Genomic DNA, 15,450 nt, shown 5'->3' with positions numbered 1-15,450 from the left:
GAGATTATTAATCTCTCTCTTCAGTGTGATACTTTGGGGAAGAAACATGAAGGATTTTATAAAATATGAATTTGCAAACACTGAAATAACTATTTTCCTACACACTTGCTCAACATGATATTCTTTTGTAAAGATTAACTGTAATGTGCCATATTAAAAGGCTTTGTAAACTATATGGCATTATATAAATGTGAGTTATTATAATTATTGAACAGGCTATTAATTAAATACAGCAAAATTAGAAAAATTGAATTTTTAATTGTCATTAGTCTTCTTTAAGTGTTAACTAATGACACTCTGGCAGCTCTTAATATCACAGCTCATTTGAAAGTTGAGAAAAATGAGGAAAAGTGTAATTTGCACAAGACTTTTGATTCAGTCTTAGGTAGATTCAAAGTTAAATGACAGCAAACACTCTAGACCTTTAGCCTAAGTATTCAATTACTTCTCCCTTCTTTTTCCTCGAGTGCCTGCTATTAACAAGCCTCTCAGTTAACCTTTTCCCTCTGGTTGATAACTGTTGGCCAGTGCTTGATTTTGACTCCATTAGTCCGATCTTTTATGTAGGCTTTTCAAGATTTTGTTGATGGTTGTAGATTTTCTTAGAGGTACAATATAAATCTCACCTTTACAGTTGAAAGTCATTTCCTTAAACCCTGGTTACCTTATTTGCAAGATCTGTGAAAAGCTGATCTAACTGAATGACTTTTAGGAGCTACTAGCACAGATAGGCAGTCACAGTGGCCTTCTGATTGATTACTCAAGGCTCCCTGAAGCACTGAGTTGGGAGAGACCCAAAGTTTCCCTGCGGACTCAGTGGGAAGAGTTCCGTAATCGATTAGGAATGTCTGCCATGGGTGAGACTGACAACTGGAGTGACTGGCTTTTGCCTTCCAAGTTCTAGGTTGATAAGCAATAGGAGGGAGTTGGGGTAAAATCCACCTATTTGTGAGTAGGTGCTGAGAAGTAGTGACCTGCAGAGAACAAACAAGTTCAACGTAGCCTGGATCTTTATATCAAAGTGTGAGTAATGTCTGTATGTCAACGAAATGCAATACCCTGCAGTAAGTGGTGACAAAATGCATAATGGGTTACTGCAAAGTAGTTCATAAGAAATGTAAATGTGTCAACTACCCAGTTAGATGTTGACCCAGCACAAGTAAGAAATGATGACTTTTTAGCAAATCTTCATCTACTATCTTCTTTTAAAGTTTTTTTTTTTTTTTAGTGTTTTATTTATTTCTAGGAGAGAGAGAGAGAGAGACAGCTTGAGCAGGGGAGGGTCAGAGAGAGAGAGAGTCACAGACTGAAACAGGCTCCAGGCTCTGAGCTGGCAGTCAGCACAGAGCCCAACACGAGGCTCGAACCCACTAACCGCGAGATCATGACCTAAGCGAAAGTCGGATGCTCAACCGACTAAGCCACCCAGGCGCCCCTACTGTCTTCTTTAAATCTAACTTGAACCCTGTCCCTTCCTGCACAATCCAATTCTAACACCTGCCAAGAAGACAAAAACTAAAACCAAACACGGGCACCACCTCATCTTCCACTCAGACAAAAAAGCAGCAGAGAACAGTAAGAAAAACTCATCATCTAACCCTATGGAAACAATATTTGACTGAATAAATCCTTGCTTCCTCCATTTTGGAAAACCAAAGTAGAAAACAGTACTGAGCTTCAAGATGAATGAGGAATGTGAAGTCTGAATAAGAACATATACTCATTTGCCATTTTGTTTCCCAATAATTCACGTCAAGATGGATTGGGGACCCACCACTGTTTCAAAGTCAACAGGCTGAATATTGCATATTCTAGCAAAGCCTCAGCTTTAGTTTATTTTCTAATCTACAGAAAAAAGGTGAAAAGAAAGGAAAGGGAAGGAATGGGAGGGATGGGAAGGGAAGGGAAGAGAAGGGAAAGGAAGGGAAGAGAAGGGAAGAGAAGGGGAGGGGAAAAAACCCTCCTTTAAAATGAAAGTGAGCTCCCAGCTGCTTACAATTGCCTTCTGCCTCTGCCTCTCCCTTTGTTTGGCCCTTTCAGACTCCCGCTTCTCATACTCTTTGCGGTATTCTTCCCTCTTCAGCCTTTCGTGCTGATATTCCTCGTAGCTGTCATACCTGAGAAACATAACTTCATCATTAAGTCAACCGCCTCCATTTACACAAGCAAAACAAATCATGAGGGGGTGGGGGCAGGGTTTGAGCTACCATCATGTCATCTAGAGGAGGTGGTGAGAGGAGCAGAAGGAAAATGACACAGGTGCCCTTACCTGGGCCTACGGCTGTAGGGCGACCTGGAACGCGATCTTGCGCACAGAGGAGAATTTCGGTGCGCACGGTGTCTGCAGTGGCTTGACTCATAGTAGTAGCAAGATCTGGGAGTGAGAGGAAAAACAGAAAGGGTATTTGCAACTGCCATTTAACCCTGGTTTATTGGCACGACTGAGTATCCCTGGAACACCATATGACAGAAAGTGGCTTCTTCCTAGCTACTGTGAGATTTCCTGGTGATGGTTTGATGGTATAGTCACTCTGGGGAGTGATGTGTTCTCTCCCAGCCTCTCTTCCTGATGCTAACGCAGAGTGCCAGTCTGGTACAATGTCAGCTTTATCTCGCATGGATCTCAACTATCCCAGCACAGGGCAGCTCTCCAGGAAATGGAAAAATTAAATGAGCAAGTTTCTTACAAATTGCTCTCTGTGATCTGACTGGCTCAAGGCACGGTGTTCAAGGCTGACAGATTTAAGAGAAGACGAGGAGGAATGTCTCTGTAATGACATCCTTGTTAGTTCCAGAAGCCCTGAGAATGCTGTGGTGAGGGGCTGGGCTGCCTGTGGGTTTTGAGTGCTTTTTTTTTTTTTTTTTTTTTTTTGACCTTATGGTCTGGGGTAGGTGATGACAAAGTTTACCTTGAAGAGGATCTACTGCCTGGGGACCTTGATCTTGACCTGGAATATGGTGATCGAGAACACGACCTGTGTCGAGAAAAGGACCTTGAACGAGAGTGCATCCTTTGGGGTCTTTGAGAAAATAAGGATTTGGGTGGTGACACGGAATCTCTACTTGGAGAGTTAAAAGAAGAGCAAGAAGGCGACACATCGAACAATGAATAGGATTGCGTGCCATCCCAAGGGTAGTTCAGTTTATCACTTTCATCTTCGCTGTCATCAAACAGGCCATCCATGGCTAGTCCTGAATTTATAAACATAGGTAGTTTGGAGAATTGTTCATTACTGAAATCACTGTCCCTCAGTTCACTGGTCTTGTCTGCTTCGTCGTCAAAAACAGCTTGACTGGGATGACCGAAGTGCTTGTTCAGCTCGGCTCGAATTTCCTGGTCTTGGAGCTGTTTTCTGGTGCTGCCAGGAGAGACCTGCTTGCCCACCTCCGGAGTCTCTCTCAGGTAGCACTGGTCTGAATCTGTGGAAGAACAAATCTGCCCCTGCCAATCGGAGGGGGCATCTTTATATTCTAGTTGTCTAGAGTCTTGGAGCTCCTGTGATATATTAATGAGTATTTCCGTTTTGGAATTAATTGACTGACAATAGTCATGATCACCAAACAGCCGTAGACTGGGCCGCTTGGCCTTCCTTTCCTCGTGTCCACTGGTGAGCACAGAGGTCTTGCTGAGCTGTGCGTACAACTCAGATTGCTCGGGCCCCTTCTTGGTGGAGTTATTGCCTTGGGTGCCAGGAGGCTCACTGTACCTGGGCTTCTTTGATGGAGGAGGTCCCACAGTCTTGCAAGAGGACTTCAGCTTCAGAGAAGTCCTGAAAGGGTTATCTTGGTTGGCTTTGTGAGGAGGCGTAGTGGGTGGAGTTAGGCCTAAGGGAAAAAAGGGGAAAAGAAGGAGGCGGTGGGGAGAGAGACAAGAGATGGAGATAATGTTGTTAAATGCCAGGACAGGTTCTCCTAACTTCTCCAGGACCTCAGACAATGGCGAGAAAGAAGGTAAAGGAAATTCATGACGAGACCTGAAAAAGTGCCTCTCTCCCTCTAAGCCTCTGTCACCCAGAAAAGATGGATCTCACTACTGTCAGGCGGCAGTGAAATCCATGAGATTTTGTATTTTAAACGCCAATGCTAACAGACCTGGCTGCCCAGGAAACACGAATGCCTCACTACCGGCCTCCACGGGGCACCAGGCATTACCAAAGCTCACATTTCCAAGGGCATTGTGTGTCTGCCTTATGGAAAATTAACACAGCGCAGCCCAGGGGAATCACAGAATAGCTTTGGTAGCATTTGTCTGCAAGGAACGCTGCGCAGCATACAAGTGGCTCAGAAAATTTTCTCCAATCAAGGATAACTACCCAAGGAGCCCCAAAACTAGGCAACTTAAAAACAAAACAAAAACAAAAAGATGGGATGACAGCAAATGTGGGGCAGGGTGGGAAGGAAACAGACAATCTCAAAGGAAGTGCTGTAAAACACAACAGACGAAAGCAGGGAACCAGACAACTGTGCAACTTGATGGCAATGATTCTTTGTCTCCACAGTTCATTAACTTAGTAAACCATGGCTAATGTAGGTATAATACTTTCTTGTAAGCATAACTAATACATTCTGTCTAAAATATGGTTCTGCAACAGAAACCTAAATGAACAGGAACCCTAAATCCTGCAGTGCCAGTGGACCATTTTATTTAGAGCACATCGGGGCGGGTTAGGAGGCTGAAGCTTTGAAACGGATCCAAACTCCGGCAACCAACTAATTTAAAAAAATAAAAAAGTAAATAGAGGGTGATGAGAGACACCCCATTGGTTGGTGCCTTTCATCCTTTCCTACAGAAGAGCAGAAAATTCCATCAGACGCCATGGTGGGAGAGCCTGTGAACTGTAGTTGCCTCTACTATGTTTCACCCCTGAGAAAGTTCTACTCATCCCTTCACACCGAGGAAGGATAATTGGGAAATGGCTCCAGAGTCCACGGAACTTTGAAGAAGGGCAGACTAGGGTTCAAATGACTTTATGCTTACAAGGAAACATTGAAGTTTACAATACATTTTCTATTTAGGAGGATGAGTGAACGCTGTTCAGAAGAAAAGAACTTCAAATCTGCTAACAAGCCTGGGGTTAGACTTAAGGCAACTGCACATTTCAAGGAGATGGCACAAAAATCTTACCTTTCTGGAGAAATGGAAAAATACACACACACACACACACACACACACACACACACACACACGACCAAGTAGGTCACAGAAAGCCACATGCAATTTTGGTATAAACAGGAAGATACTGCCTCTTTTTCCTACTTTGCAATAAAAAGATGGAGGAAATTAATATTAATATTTCCTCTATAATAAAATACTTTACACCAACATTTGGCAATTTTATTTTGCATGGCTAACACTCCTTAAATGAGCGGAGAAAGCTACAAAAATAAAAAGCAATTTGACTTTGGAAATCCAACCCAGAAAAATTCAGAAAGACAGGGAAATACAAACACAAAGAGAAGGGACTCATTGGAGTCCCAGAAAAGCTCCCTTGATTAACAGGCACCCCCATACACCTTCCACACTCTTCATTTAAAGATAATAAGGAGGTGACATATTATTGAATGAAACCTCCGTGTCACTGAGGCACATTCCATTTTGTCCCCTCTTTCATGGACAAGAATGCCCTTTACTACTCCAAGAGATTCTTATGTAATCAATCTTTCTCTCTTTCTCTTTCTTTTTCCCCTTGTTTCCTTTATCTTTTGCATTGCCCCATTCCTAACACTCATTTCTACCACATGCTACCTTCAGCTACCACTACAATAAATGTTAAGATCCTAATGTTCCTCCAAATAAATGACAAATTCTCAGATATTTCTCACAGGAGGCTAAGATGCCCAAAGAAATAATGATGAATAATCTCTATTTGCTCAGCAAATAAAAATCAAATATTCCAAATGACATAGCCTTTGAATGGTGGAAATGACATTCGACATCCTAAAATCCAATTCCATAAATCTTCTCATGGTTCCCAAATTACAGAGTTGTTACGTTCCTAATAATTTATTGCCGGGATCACTCGTTTGATACTTATCAGATAATGCTCTATATTCTTGCTCATCTCTTTTTGAATGTATAGTTTATCTTGTCTCTCCAAATAGATTATATGCTCTCAGTGGAATGTCGCTTGGGCTTATTTTTGCAAAAATTCTTGTTCTTTTTTTTGTTGTTGTTGTTTAATTTTTCTAGATTCTCCTTTAGTGGTGGGTCTTGTATTTCAGTGGCCCAAGAATAACTTGGGAAGCTGGTCAGACGTTTTTAATGAGGTGGTTCATGGACCACATATGGAGAATCTCTGTCCCGTCATGTGTAAGTAGCACAATGCCTTGATCTCAGGTATATGTATTTTGACTGACATTCTAGACTTATAAAAAGAAACCCTAAACTTCAGAAACACCAAATTAGGCCACTATTAAAGATAGACTAGTTCTAAAAATAGCTCAGCTATCTAGGGATTTTAAATATAGAAATTCTTTTTAGTCTTGAACGTTTGAAACCCTTGTCCCAGTACCTAAGCTCATTATTGCTGAAATAACTGATTCTCAGGTTGCTCTTTGGTGTGGCGATCACCTGATTGTAGTTTCTTCATTGTTTGTTTGTTTGTTTATTTTTGCTGCTGTTGTTTTTTGAGTTAAAAACAAAGCCTTTTACCTTCTTCACATATTGGGGAACCTATGGGGATAGAGCAGACATTCACTAGGCTTCTCCTTTGTGCTGGATAATACATCAGCATGCTGGTATTTTAGGGACTTCATGGTTCCTTTTAATAAATGGGTAATTCCCTACAACTTGAAGTAAGTGTATGTTCTTGCATATGTGCCTAAGATATACAGCAATACTCCAAGATAACGAAATATACCCCATGAGTGAAAATACCAGGGGTGGCCATTTCTGTTGGTACTGCTTGTTAAAAGCAGTAATACCTGATTCATGGGTGGAAGTTATTTTAGGATTAGTGAGTAGGTGGGTAAGGGAAAACAATTCAGATAATTCCCTAAACTTTTTACTGTTTACGGAAATATCTTTATTCAGAGAATACCTCCAAGCAAGATTGAGAAATCTCAAGGATGGAACCACCAGTGTCTAATTGAAAATCTATTTCCAGATATAGTTGAGACCTAAAGCAAAACAAAGCAAAACAAAAGTGTGGGAAGCATTTTATATATAATATAATATAATATAATATAATATAATATAATATAATATAATATAATATATATTATATATATAATAGTGTCAAACTTTTAAAAGCTGCTGATAGGACTGAGACCCATTGCTGCATCTGAACTAATTGGATTTCTCCCATTTCCCCACCCAGAACTCTGTCCCCTGTGGTAGGAGGGCAGTCAATACTCGATTCCTTAATGCCACTACCTTTGCTCATCTTCCCTCTAATGGCCAGACTCTCAATTTCACCCCACAAGCTTAAATCAACAGGGCTAATGCCTCCCATAACCTCTGGATTATTTCCTGTGTGTTGATTTTCTGGGGAATGTGTACATTTTGGTGTTGACAGTACAAGGTATATTCCATGCTCTCTCTTGAACTTAGCAGGTTTTGACAGATTTATGTGAGGACAGATGGCCATTACAGGCTGAAGGCTGACAAGAGGCAGTTCAGAGCATTGTTAACACACTTGCACAAACTCTCAGCAGTGCAGCACTGTGCAGAATGTAATTCAGACTATAGCTTTTTTATTACTGCCTATTTTCTTTTGTCAAAAGAGCCTGCTGTGCAGAGCAACAAATGGCTGCTATTACCCAGAATGTAATGGGTGTCAGACAAATCACGTAACACAAACAATCAAGAGTATGTAGGTCATATTTCAACAGAGCACAACCTTAGCAATATTTATGATTACTGCATTGAAATGTGTTCTATAATAAACAAGTACCTCTACATCACTCACACTTAGGCACTTCTGCACAGCAAATCTGGGAGAAGTGGTGCACACTCCACAGTCATCTTTTTAAACAGCCCTTTTATTAAAAAAAAAGTCAGATACAAGTTTTGTTTTGTTTTTCATTATGTGCTATAAAATGATTTTCTTTGAGGAGTTCTCTTTTGGGTGTGTTTGTTTAATTGAATGACTCTGATAAATGGTGACTCCTCTGTTTTTTTGTGTGTGTTCCACTATCCACCCAATGACTTCAGCAGAGTTTTTTTTTTTTTTTTTTTAATAGTGCACAGTATTTTGCAGAACCTCATGCTGTATCTGTGACTTGTTTTGAAGTTTTTTTGGCGGTGGGAAATTTCTTATGTCACATGTCAATTCAAATATTTTTTTTAAGAAAAAACAATGGAAAGGTGAGTTTCTCATTTGCTTAAAGACTTATCAAAAAAGAAAAAAAAAAGGACAGTACAGAGAGGTGTGTGGCTCGCCTTACCCATACAATTTATGCCTTTAAGAATTTGGAGTGGGTATCAAGAGATCATAGGAAAGGCTGACACTCAGTATGAACTGTTACTGCTCTGCCAGTGAGAATATTTTGTTAAAGGAGCTCCTCTCATGCTGTCCCCCACCTCCAACTTTCCCAGAACTCACTGGAGTCCCAGAGGAGCCACGCACAGAAGTGCTAATGCTTTCATGGAGGAACATCCCACACCCTGCCCAGTACTCGGCTGCCATCATCTCTGGATGCTCTGAATGCCAGTGCCCCTGCTGTTACTGTTTTTTTGGTTTTTTTGTTTTTTCCAATATTTCCTATATCACCCCTGATTACCAGAGAACAAACTGGACTCACAGAAAGCCTTCAGAACATTCCTAAGACATGTGCCTAATTCTCCAACTCTTGGTCATGGAAGATAAAGATACTAATTGGTTCTCCATGCACTTTCCCATAGAGCTGGGGCAGAAGTGGGGATGAAGGTGGGGGTGAGGGGAAACCTGTCCTTCTGTGAGCATCTATCACCAACTCCCCCCACTAGCTTATGTGGGAGAGGAAATCACTTTGTCATTCTTGGCTTAAAAGAAATTTGGATAGTATTATCTCCCAAAAAGATAACAAAGGAATGATCATTCCAGATGCTGCGTCAAGAAGGATGAGATCAAAAAAAAGAAAATGAAGGATGGAGTTGAAATATGGAGGAAACCTCTGACAGTAAGAGTTGCCAAACACTGGAATGGGCTATAAAGATAATTTGTGGGGTCTCTCTTTCTTGGAGTCTTCAGGCTCAGTAAAGGATTATATGATCTGTCAAAATCACTTTCCACTTCTCTCATGCTATCGTTTTCCTTTGAAAACTACCAACTACTGCTCATATTTGGCTTTGGTTTATTTCCCCAAAGATAAGTCACATACAAAAGAAGTATATACCAAAAGGGTACAGCAAATTTATGCTCTCTGTCAATATTCTGTCTGTCAAAATGAATTTTTAAATGGGAAGTCCAAAAATGACAATATAAAACTCTACATAAAAGAAGAAATGACAAACTGATTGGTTAATGAATGGGTTCTTTTAAGAACAAGACCACCAAAGTGCAGTTTGAATGATTGCCAATTTAAACCATTGAAAAACATATAGTGAAAAATAAATGACACCAAATCACTTGTCCCCTATCATCAAAATCATGAGGAAAATGCAACACTGATGGAGGAAAATATTGTTAAGACCTCGTGTGTTAGGGTGATGTTACTGCTGATTATTTTGTTCGTCTCCTTCCCTCTAATTAGTTATAAAATAGCTATATTGCTTTTTATTACTTCTACAGAAATAATTTTAAAAACAATTTACATATACATATACACATACATATAGATGAAATTTTGGGGTCGGCCACTTTGGTCCCTAACCAATTCCTTTATGGCTAAAACCATCATCCAGTTGAGCTGGCATTGCTTTGCCATTACCATTTCAGAAACAACAAAAGTCTAGCACTCTGAAAATCTCCATATGCAATAGATTTAAATGCCTTCTTCCAAAAGATCATTCTCTCCTCTCATCTTGTTTTACTAACAGCTATTTTGAAATCAAATTAGTTTTTACACCTGTAAAAAAGAAGTGTTTTTTTTATCAGCCAAAATGAGCTAGTTTAGGACAATCACAAAGTCAGACCAGCTGGCAATACCTAATAAAGCAAACTTCCTGTCTCATCCCTCCTGTTTCCCAAAGACTCTGCAGATGGGGCAGAGGGATTTTTCTAGAGGTCTCAGAGTTTTGTTGACTCTTTACATCTGTACGTAAATGTTTGGAAAATTTCCCCAAATTTTGTGAGAGTAAAGCAAAAGGAGATACCAGAGAGTCCTGGGGAACAGCTTGATCCATTTCCTTGGCCATGACAAAATGGATCAAGCCTTTAGACCAAGGATCAACAAATCAACAACATGAATGTTTCCACCCTATCCACCCCCTTTCTGCACCAATGGCAGACATCACTAATTGATCATGACATTTTCACTGAGTATAGACTTGGCCTTGGAATCCTCCTCAACACCGTGCTCCTGGCAGCCAATACAAATCAATGACACTTGGCAAGTGAAATGAAACCTATTTCACATAACAGATGTTGACTACTATCTTTAAAACTCATGCTTCAGGAAAGAGACATCATCTCTAGTCGGACAGACATGCTTTGAACCCAGGGTCTACCACAGAGCCAGTGTCAACATGTAAGTTTTTCCTCAACAATGAAACGGCCAGAGAATCAAAAAAAAGCATATATCACATGCTTACTAGGGAGTGGCTAATCTCCAGAATGTGTAGGAATAATAGAAGTGGCTGTTGAGAGAGTATCATGGAGGAGATTGTTCCACCTTGACTTGGTAAATCCATACCCATACCAAAACTAGTATATGTTGAATTTCATATTAGAGAATTAGAGGAATTTTGCCACAAAGAGAATATATAACTTCATATATAAGTGTGCCAAAGAGAAAACAACATTAAGGTCAATGAAAGGGAACAGGTAAAGATAATCAAAAGTTGAAAAGATGAGCAACAAGGTACAAACACCTTGGCAGATAAAATTAATGCAGAATTAGTAGTAAATATCTTATATTTATTGAATACCTATATATGCTGGCACTGGAGTAAGCCTTGTTCACATTTTATCTCAATCCTCAGAGAGACTCAATAAGATACAGGTGCTGGTATTATCTTCATTTGGTGCATTAGGATCCTGAGTCTTACCGAAGTTAGTTAAAGTGACCAAAGGCCATATTGCTAGATGGTAGATCCAGAATTTGAACTTGGGTTTATCCAATGTCAGACCCAAGGTTTTGCATAACTGCACTAAGCTATGCTGCCTGCTTTCAGAAAATCATAGTAGATTACTTTTATTTGGAGCTTTGCTGCTTATAAACTTCTAAAATTCTGTTTGAATGAACACGAAATTGCCATTTGGGTGTGTCAAAAATGGTTGCATGCTGGAAATTTTAGTTTTCCAACTTATATTTTAGTCCTTTAAGACAGTAATTTGATGGGGGGTATAAATATGACTTTAACATTAAGGAAACTAAGACCCAGGAAAGATTAAGGAGAGAGAAAAGCATTTTAGCAATTAAAAGATAAAGGGGGAAAAGTGCATGCTCAGTCTTGTAGTTCCTTACTGATGTCACTGCCCATGCCAAGTTCAGTGTTACTAAAACATCTCTTTGATTTCCTGCCTTCTTGCTTCTGCTCCATCAATATCTTCTTTCCTTATCCCCTTGTACAGTTCAAATCTGATACAAATATTTCTCTCCCTAAGGCTCCCCCAGTCAGTTTTACCTACAGAAAGCAGGATTCCCTCCACACTCCTTTCCATGGATCACCTGGGTCCTTTGCTAATGGTATCACCTTAATTCTTCCTTTGGTCCTTGAACCGTCTTTGTAATTCCTTTCAATCTTCTGCGCTGTCATTGTATTTAACTTGAAGCAAAGTGCCAAGGGGTCACCTTGATAAATTTTCTCCCTTTGGTGATTCTCCTGAGATGCAATCAGTGTATATCACATCCTCTAAACACTACTATGCAAGAAATTTTACTAGAGATTGTTTGAGGCAATAGAGATCATAACCATCGCATACTTTAAAGCACTTCAAACCCACAATATCTCTATCCCCAACAACACCAACACCAACACCAACACCAACACCAACAAACTCTTCTTTATATCACTCTCCTCTCCGGTCAAGTTCCAAACTTCTCTTCCTAGCCTCCTCTGCCTGCTCCAAGTTTTTCCTCAGTCCCTTTTCCTAGAACTCTAAATTCTTTGAAGTATGTCATGCAATTTGGCCCTACCTCATGTCTCTAATTTGCATCTTTACACCTAAAACCACCACATTCAATAAACTAAAAGCCACCCTCTGGGCCCACTTTTCTTAGAAGGTAGCAAAACAAGATAGACAATATTTCACCTTCATGCTACTTGTACAATGTGTGTTATTTCCCCAACAGACTAGAAGCCCATATCTTAAACACAAGAATACTGAGCAGGCCCATAAACTGTGTCAAACTGTATGGATCAGTCTCTAGGCTTTATACTTGCTGGGCATCCACTAAGACCTATCATATTGCAAGTATAGAGCAGGTATTAAAAATGTTGGTAAACTGATTTTCATTGTACCCAATAATCTTTCAAAGCAGCAAGAAGAAAGGGTTTAAACCAGTTAGACAAATTCTGGTCCACTGACAGGAATAAATCCACTGTGTCTATTTTTAAGGATGCTAAATATGTTTTAAAAAAAAAGTATCTTCTATAAATCTCTGCTTGTCTTTCAATAGCGTGAGCTACTACACTTTAGAAATGATAAATACATTTAAAAAATTTTTAAATGTTTTATTTATTTTTGAGAGAGAGATAGAGACAATGTGAGCAGGGGAGGGTCAGAGAGAGAGGGAGATACAGAATCTGAAGACAAGCTTCAGGCTCTGAGCTAACTGTCAGCACAGAGCCTGACGCAGGGCTCGAACCCACGAACTGTGAGATTATGACCTGAGCCCAAGTCAGATGCTTAACCAGCTGAGCCACCCAGGTGCCCCTAAATAAAAATTTTTAAAGTTAGGTTCCTCTCAATAAGAAAAATGTTAAAACTTTTGCTAGAAGGAAAAAGAAGTGCTTTTTTTTTTTTTTTTTTTTTTGTGAGACCATAGTCTCACTAATAGAAGGAATGCAATTAAAATGATATGTTCATATATATAAATGAGGAAAACAATTCAAAAACAAAGATACCCAGTGCCAGGAAGGATGTAATAAAACAAGTACATCCATGGAGGGCTAACAGGGCTGTAAATGAAAGCACTCCATTTGGAAAGCAGTGTGACAGCCTATACCAGAGGATCCCAAGATATTATATATGTATATTTGTTATTAAAAACTACTAAGAATTTTTTTTGAGACATGATTAAATTTGTGAACCTAACTAACAACACCCACAAATAATCCAATTAAAATGGTCAGAGGACCCGAATAGACATTTTACCAAAGAAGACATACAGATGGCCAGTAGACACATGAAAAGATGCTTAACATCACTAAATCATCAGGAAAATGAACTTTAAAACCACAGTGAGATATCGCCTTAAACCTGTGAGAACAACCAGTATCTAAAGACAAGAGATACAAGAGTTGGTAAGGGTGCTGAAAGAAAGGAACCCTTGTAACTTCGGGGGGGGGGGGGGGGNGAGGTTCCTCAAAAAATTAAAAATAGAGGGGCGCCTGGGTGGCTTAGTCGGTTAAGCGTCCGACTTTCGCATGAGTCATGATCTCGCGGTTCGTGGGTTCGAGCCCTGCGTCGGGCTCTGTGCTGTCAGCTCAGAGCCTGGAGCCTGTTTCAGAGTCTGTGTCTCCCTCTCTCTCTGACCCTCCCCTGCTCACGCTGTCTCTCTCTCTCCTAGAAATAAATTAAAAAATATTTTTAAAAAAATTAAAAATAGAAATACCATATAATCCAGTAGTTTCACTGTTGGGTATCTGCTCAACAAAATGAAAACACTAATTAGTAAAGACATATGCATCCCTACATTTATTACAGCATTATTTATAATAGCCAAGATATAAGAGCAATATATGAATAAAGGAAATGTAATATACATATATAATGGAATATTACTCAGACATAAAAAAGAATAAAATCTTGCCATTTCTGAAAGCATGAATGGACCTAGAGTGTCTTGCACTAAGTGAAATAAGCCAGAAAAAGACAAATCCCATGTGATTTCACTTTTATGTGGAATCTACAAAACAAAATAAACGAACAACAACAACAACAACAAAAACAGAAACAGATTCATAAATACAGAGTACAAACTGGTGATTGCCAGAGGGGAAGGAGATCGAGGGATGGGCAAAATATGTGAAGGGGATTAAGAGGTATGAATTTCCAGTTATAAATATGTCATGAGAATGGACAGTACAGCATAGGGAATTAATCAATAATATTGCAATAAACTTACATGGTGACAGATGATAACTACACTTATCATGGTGAGCACTGAATAATATATTGAAGTGCTGAATTACCAGGTTGTATACCTGAAACTAATAGAACATTGTATGTCGACTATACTTCAGTAAAAAATCATGAGCAAACATTTCTAATGCAGTGCTATTTCAAAACAGTGACTCTTTAAAACAATTGAAATTCATAATAGGAGTATGATTAAATAAATTTTTATCTACCTTTTGTAGATGAAATAAATTTTGATCTAGTGTGTTGTCATACAATGCACTAAAAACCTGATAGTAAAGGGTCTGTGGTGATACAAAAATTTCCTGTTAAAACGTTAACTGAAAAATCAGGATACAAAATTATATATATAAAATGACTATAGTATAAATATAATGTGTAAAATTATCCATAGGGAAAAATACTATAGATAATTGTACATCTTAAAATTATAAATAAGTTTTCTAATAGTTTATATTTTCGATATTTTTATAGTAAGATTAAATTATTCATAATACAATACATAATACAATAATACATGATAAAATTGTTTCAGCAGAAACCTTGGTGTGGGTATACACAGTGGAAGCTTTCTCACTCCTCTTTGAAACAACGTAACTGCCTAATATAACATTCAGAACACTTACATTTAATAGATTTAACTGAGTTGTTATCATGATCCACAGTAGTATTTCCCAAACAAGTTGATGTCTATTATAGTGGTAACTGGAATTATGTAAGATAATAAAATATTATGAAATTGAGTGAAATACAAGAAAAATTGTTTCTATAAGAAGAACCAATAAAGATATGTCACTAAAACAAAGTTGTCAAATAAGTGGTAGACAGGTGGTATTGGAAATACTGGAAAAACATGGGAAATTATTATCATTTTTTATTTATATGAAAATCATAGAAATCTGGAATGATTTTGCACTCAGACTATGACACAAATATCTTTAATTCTTTTCCTTTAAAAATCAAGAAATGGGGATAACTGGGTTGCTCAGTCGGTTAAACATCCGACTTCAGCTCAGGTCATGATCTCTCAGTTCGTGGCTTCAAGCCCCGCGTCGGGCTC

General features: G+C 38.9%; 1 protein-coding gene across 2 annotated transcripts in view; it reads right to left on the bottom strand.

Moving 5' to 3' along the window:
* Positions 1–15,450, bottom strand: part of PPARGC1A (PPARG coactivator 1 alpha) — a 98,447-nt gene that overhangs the window by 16,329 nt on the left and 66,668 nt on the right. The window contains exons 8-10 of one of the 2 annotated variants that reach the window (XM_039246054.1): positions 2,910–3,825; positions 2,270–2,374; positions 1,997–2,117 (exon numbers count right to left, since the gene is read on the bottom strand). In XM_039246054.1, coding sequence (XP_039101985.1) covers positions 1,997–2,117; positions 2,270–2,374; positions 2,910–3,825 — 1,142 coding nt within the window. The remainder of the gene's footprint in view (positions 1–1,996; positions 2,118–2,269; positions 2,375–2,909; positions 3,826–15,450) is intronic. The other variant, XM_039246055.1, reaches the window with a different exon arrangement.

Source organism: Hyaena hyaena, unplaced genomic scaffold (genome assembly GCF_003009895.1).
Source record: "Hyaena hyaena isolate Hyena2069 unplaced genomic scaffold, ASM300989v1 scaffold_278, whole genome shotgun sequence".
Taxonomy (NCBI): Eukaryota; Metazoa; Chordata; class Mammalia; order Carnivora; family Hyaenidae; genus Hyaena; species Hyaena hyaena.
The sequence above is the reverse complement of the archived record's forward strand: the minus strand, read 5'-3'. Positions and strand labels throughout refer to the sequence as shown.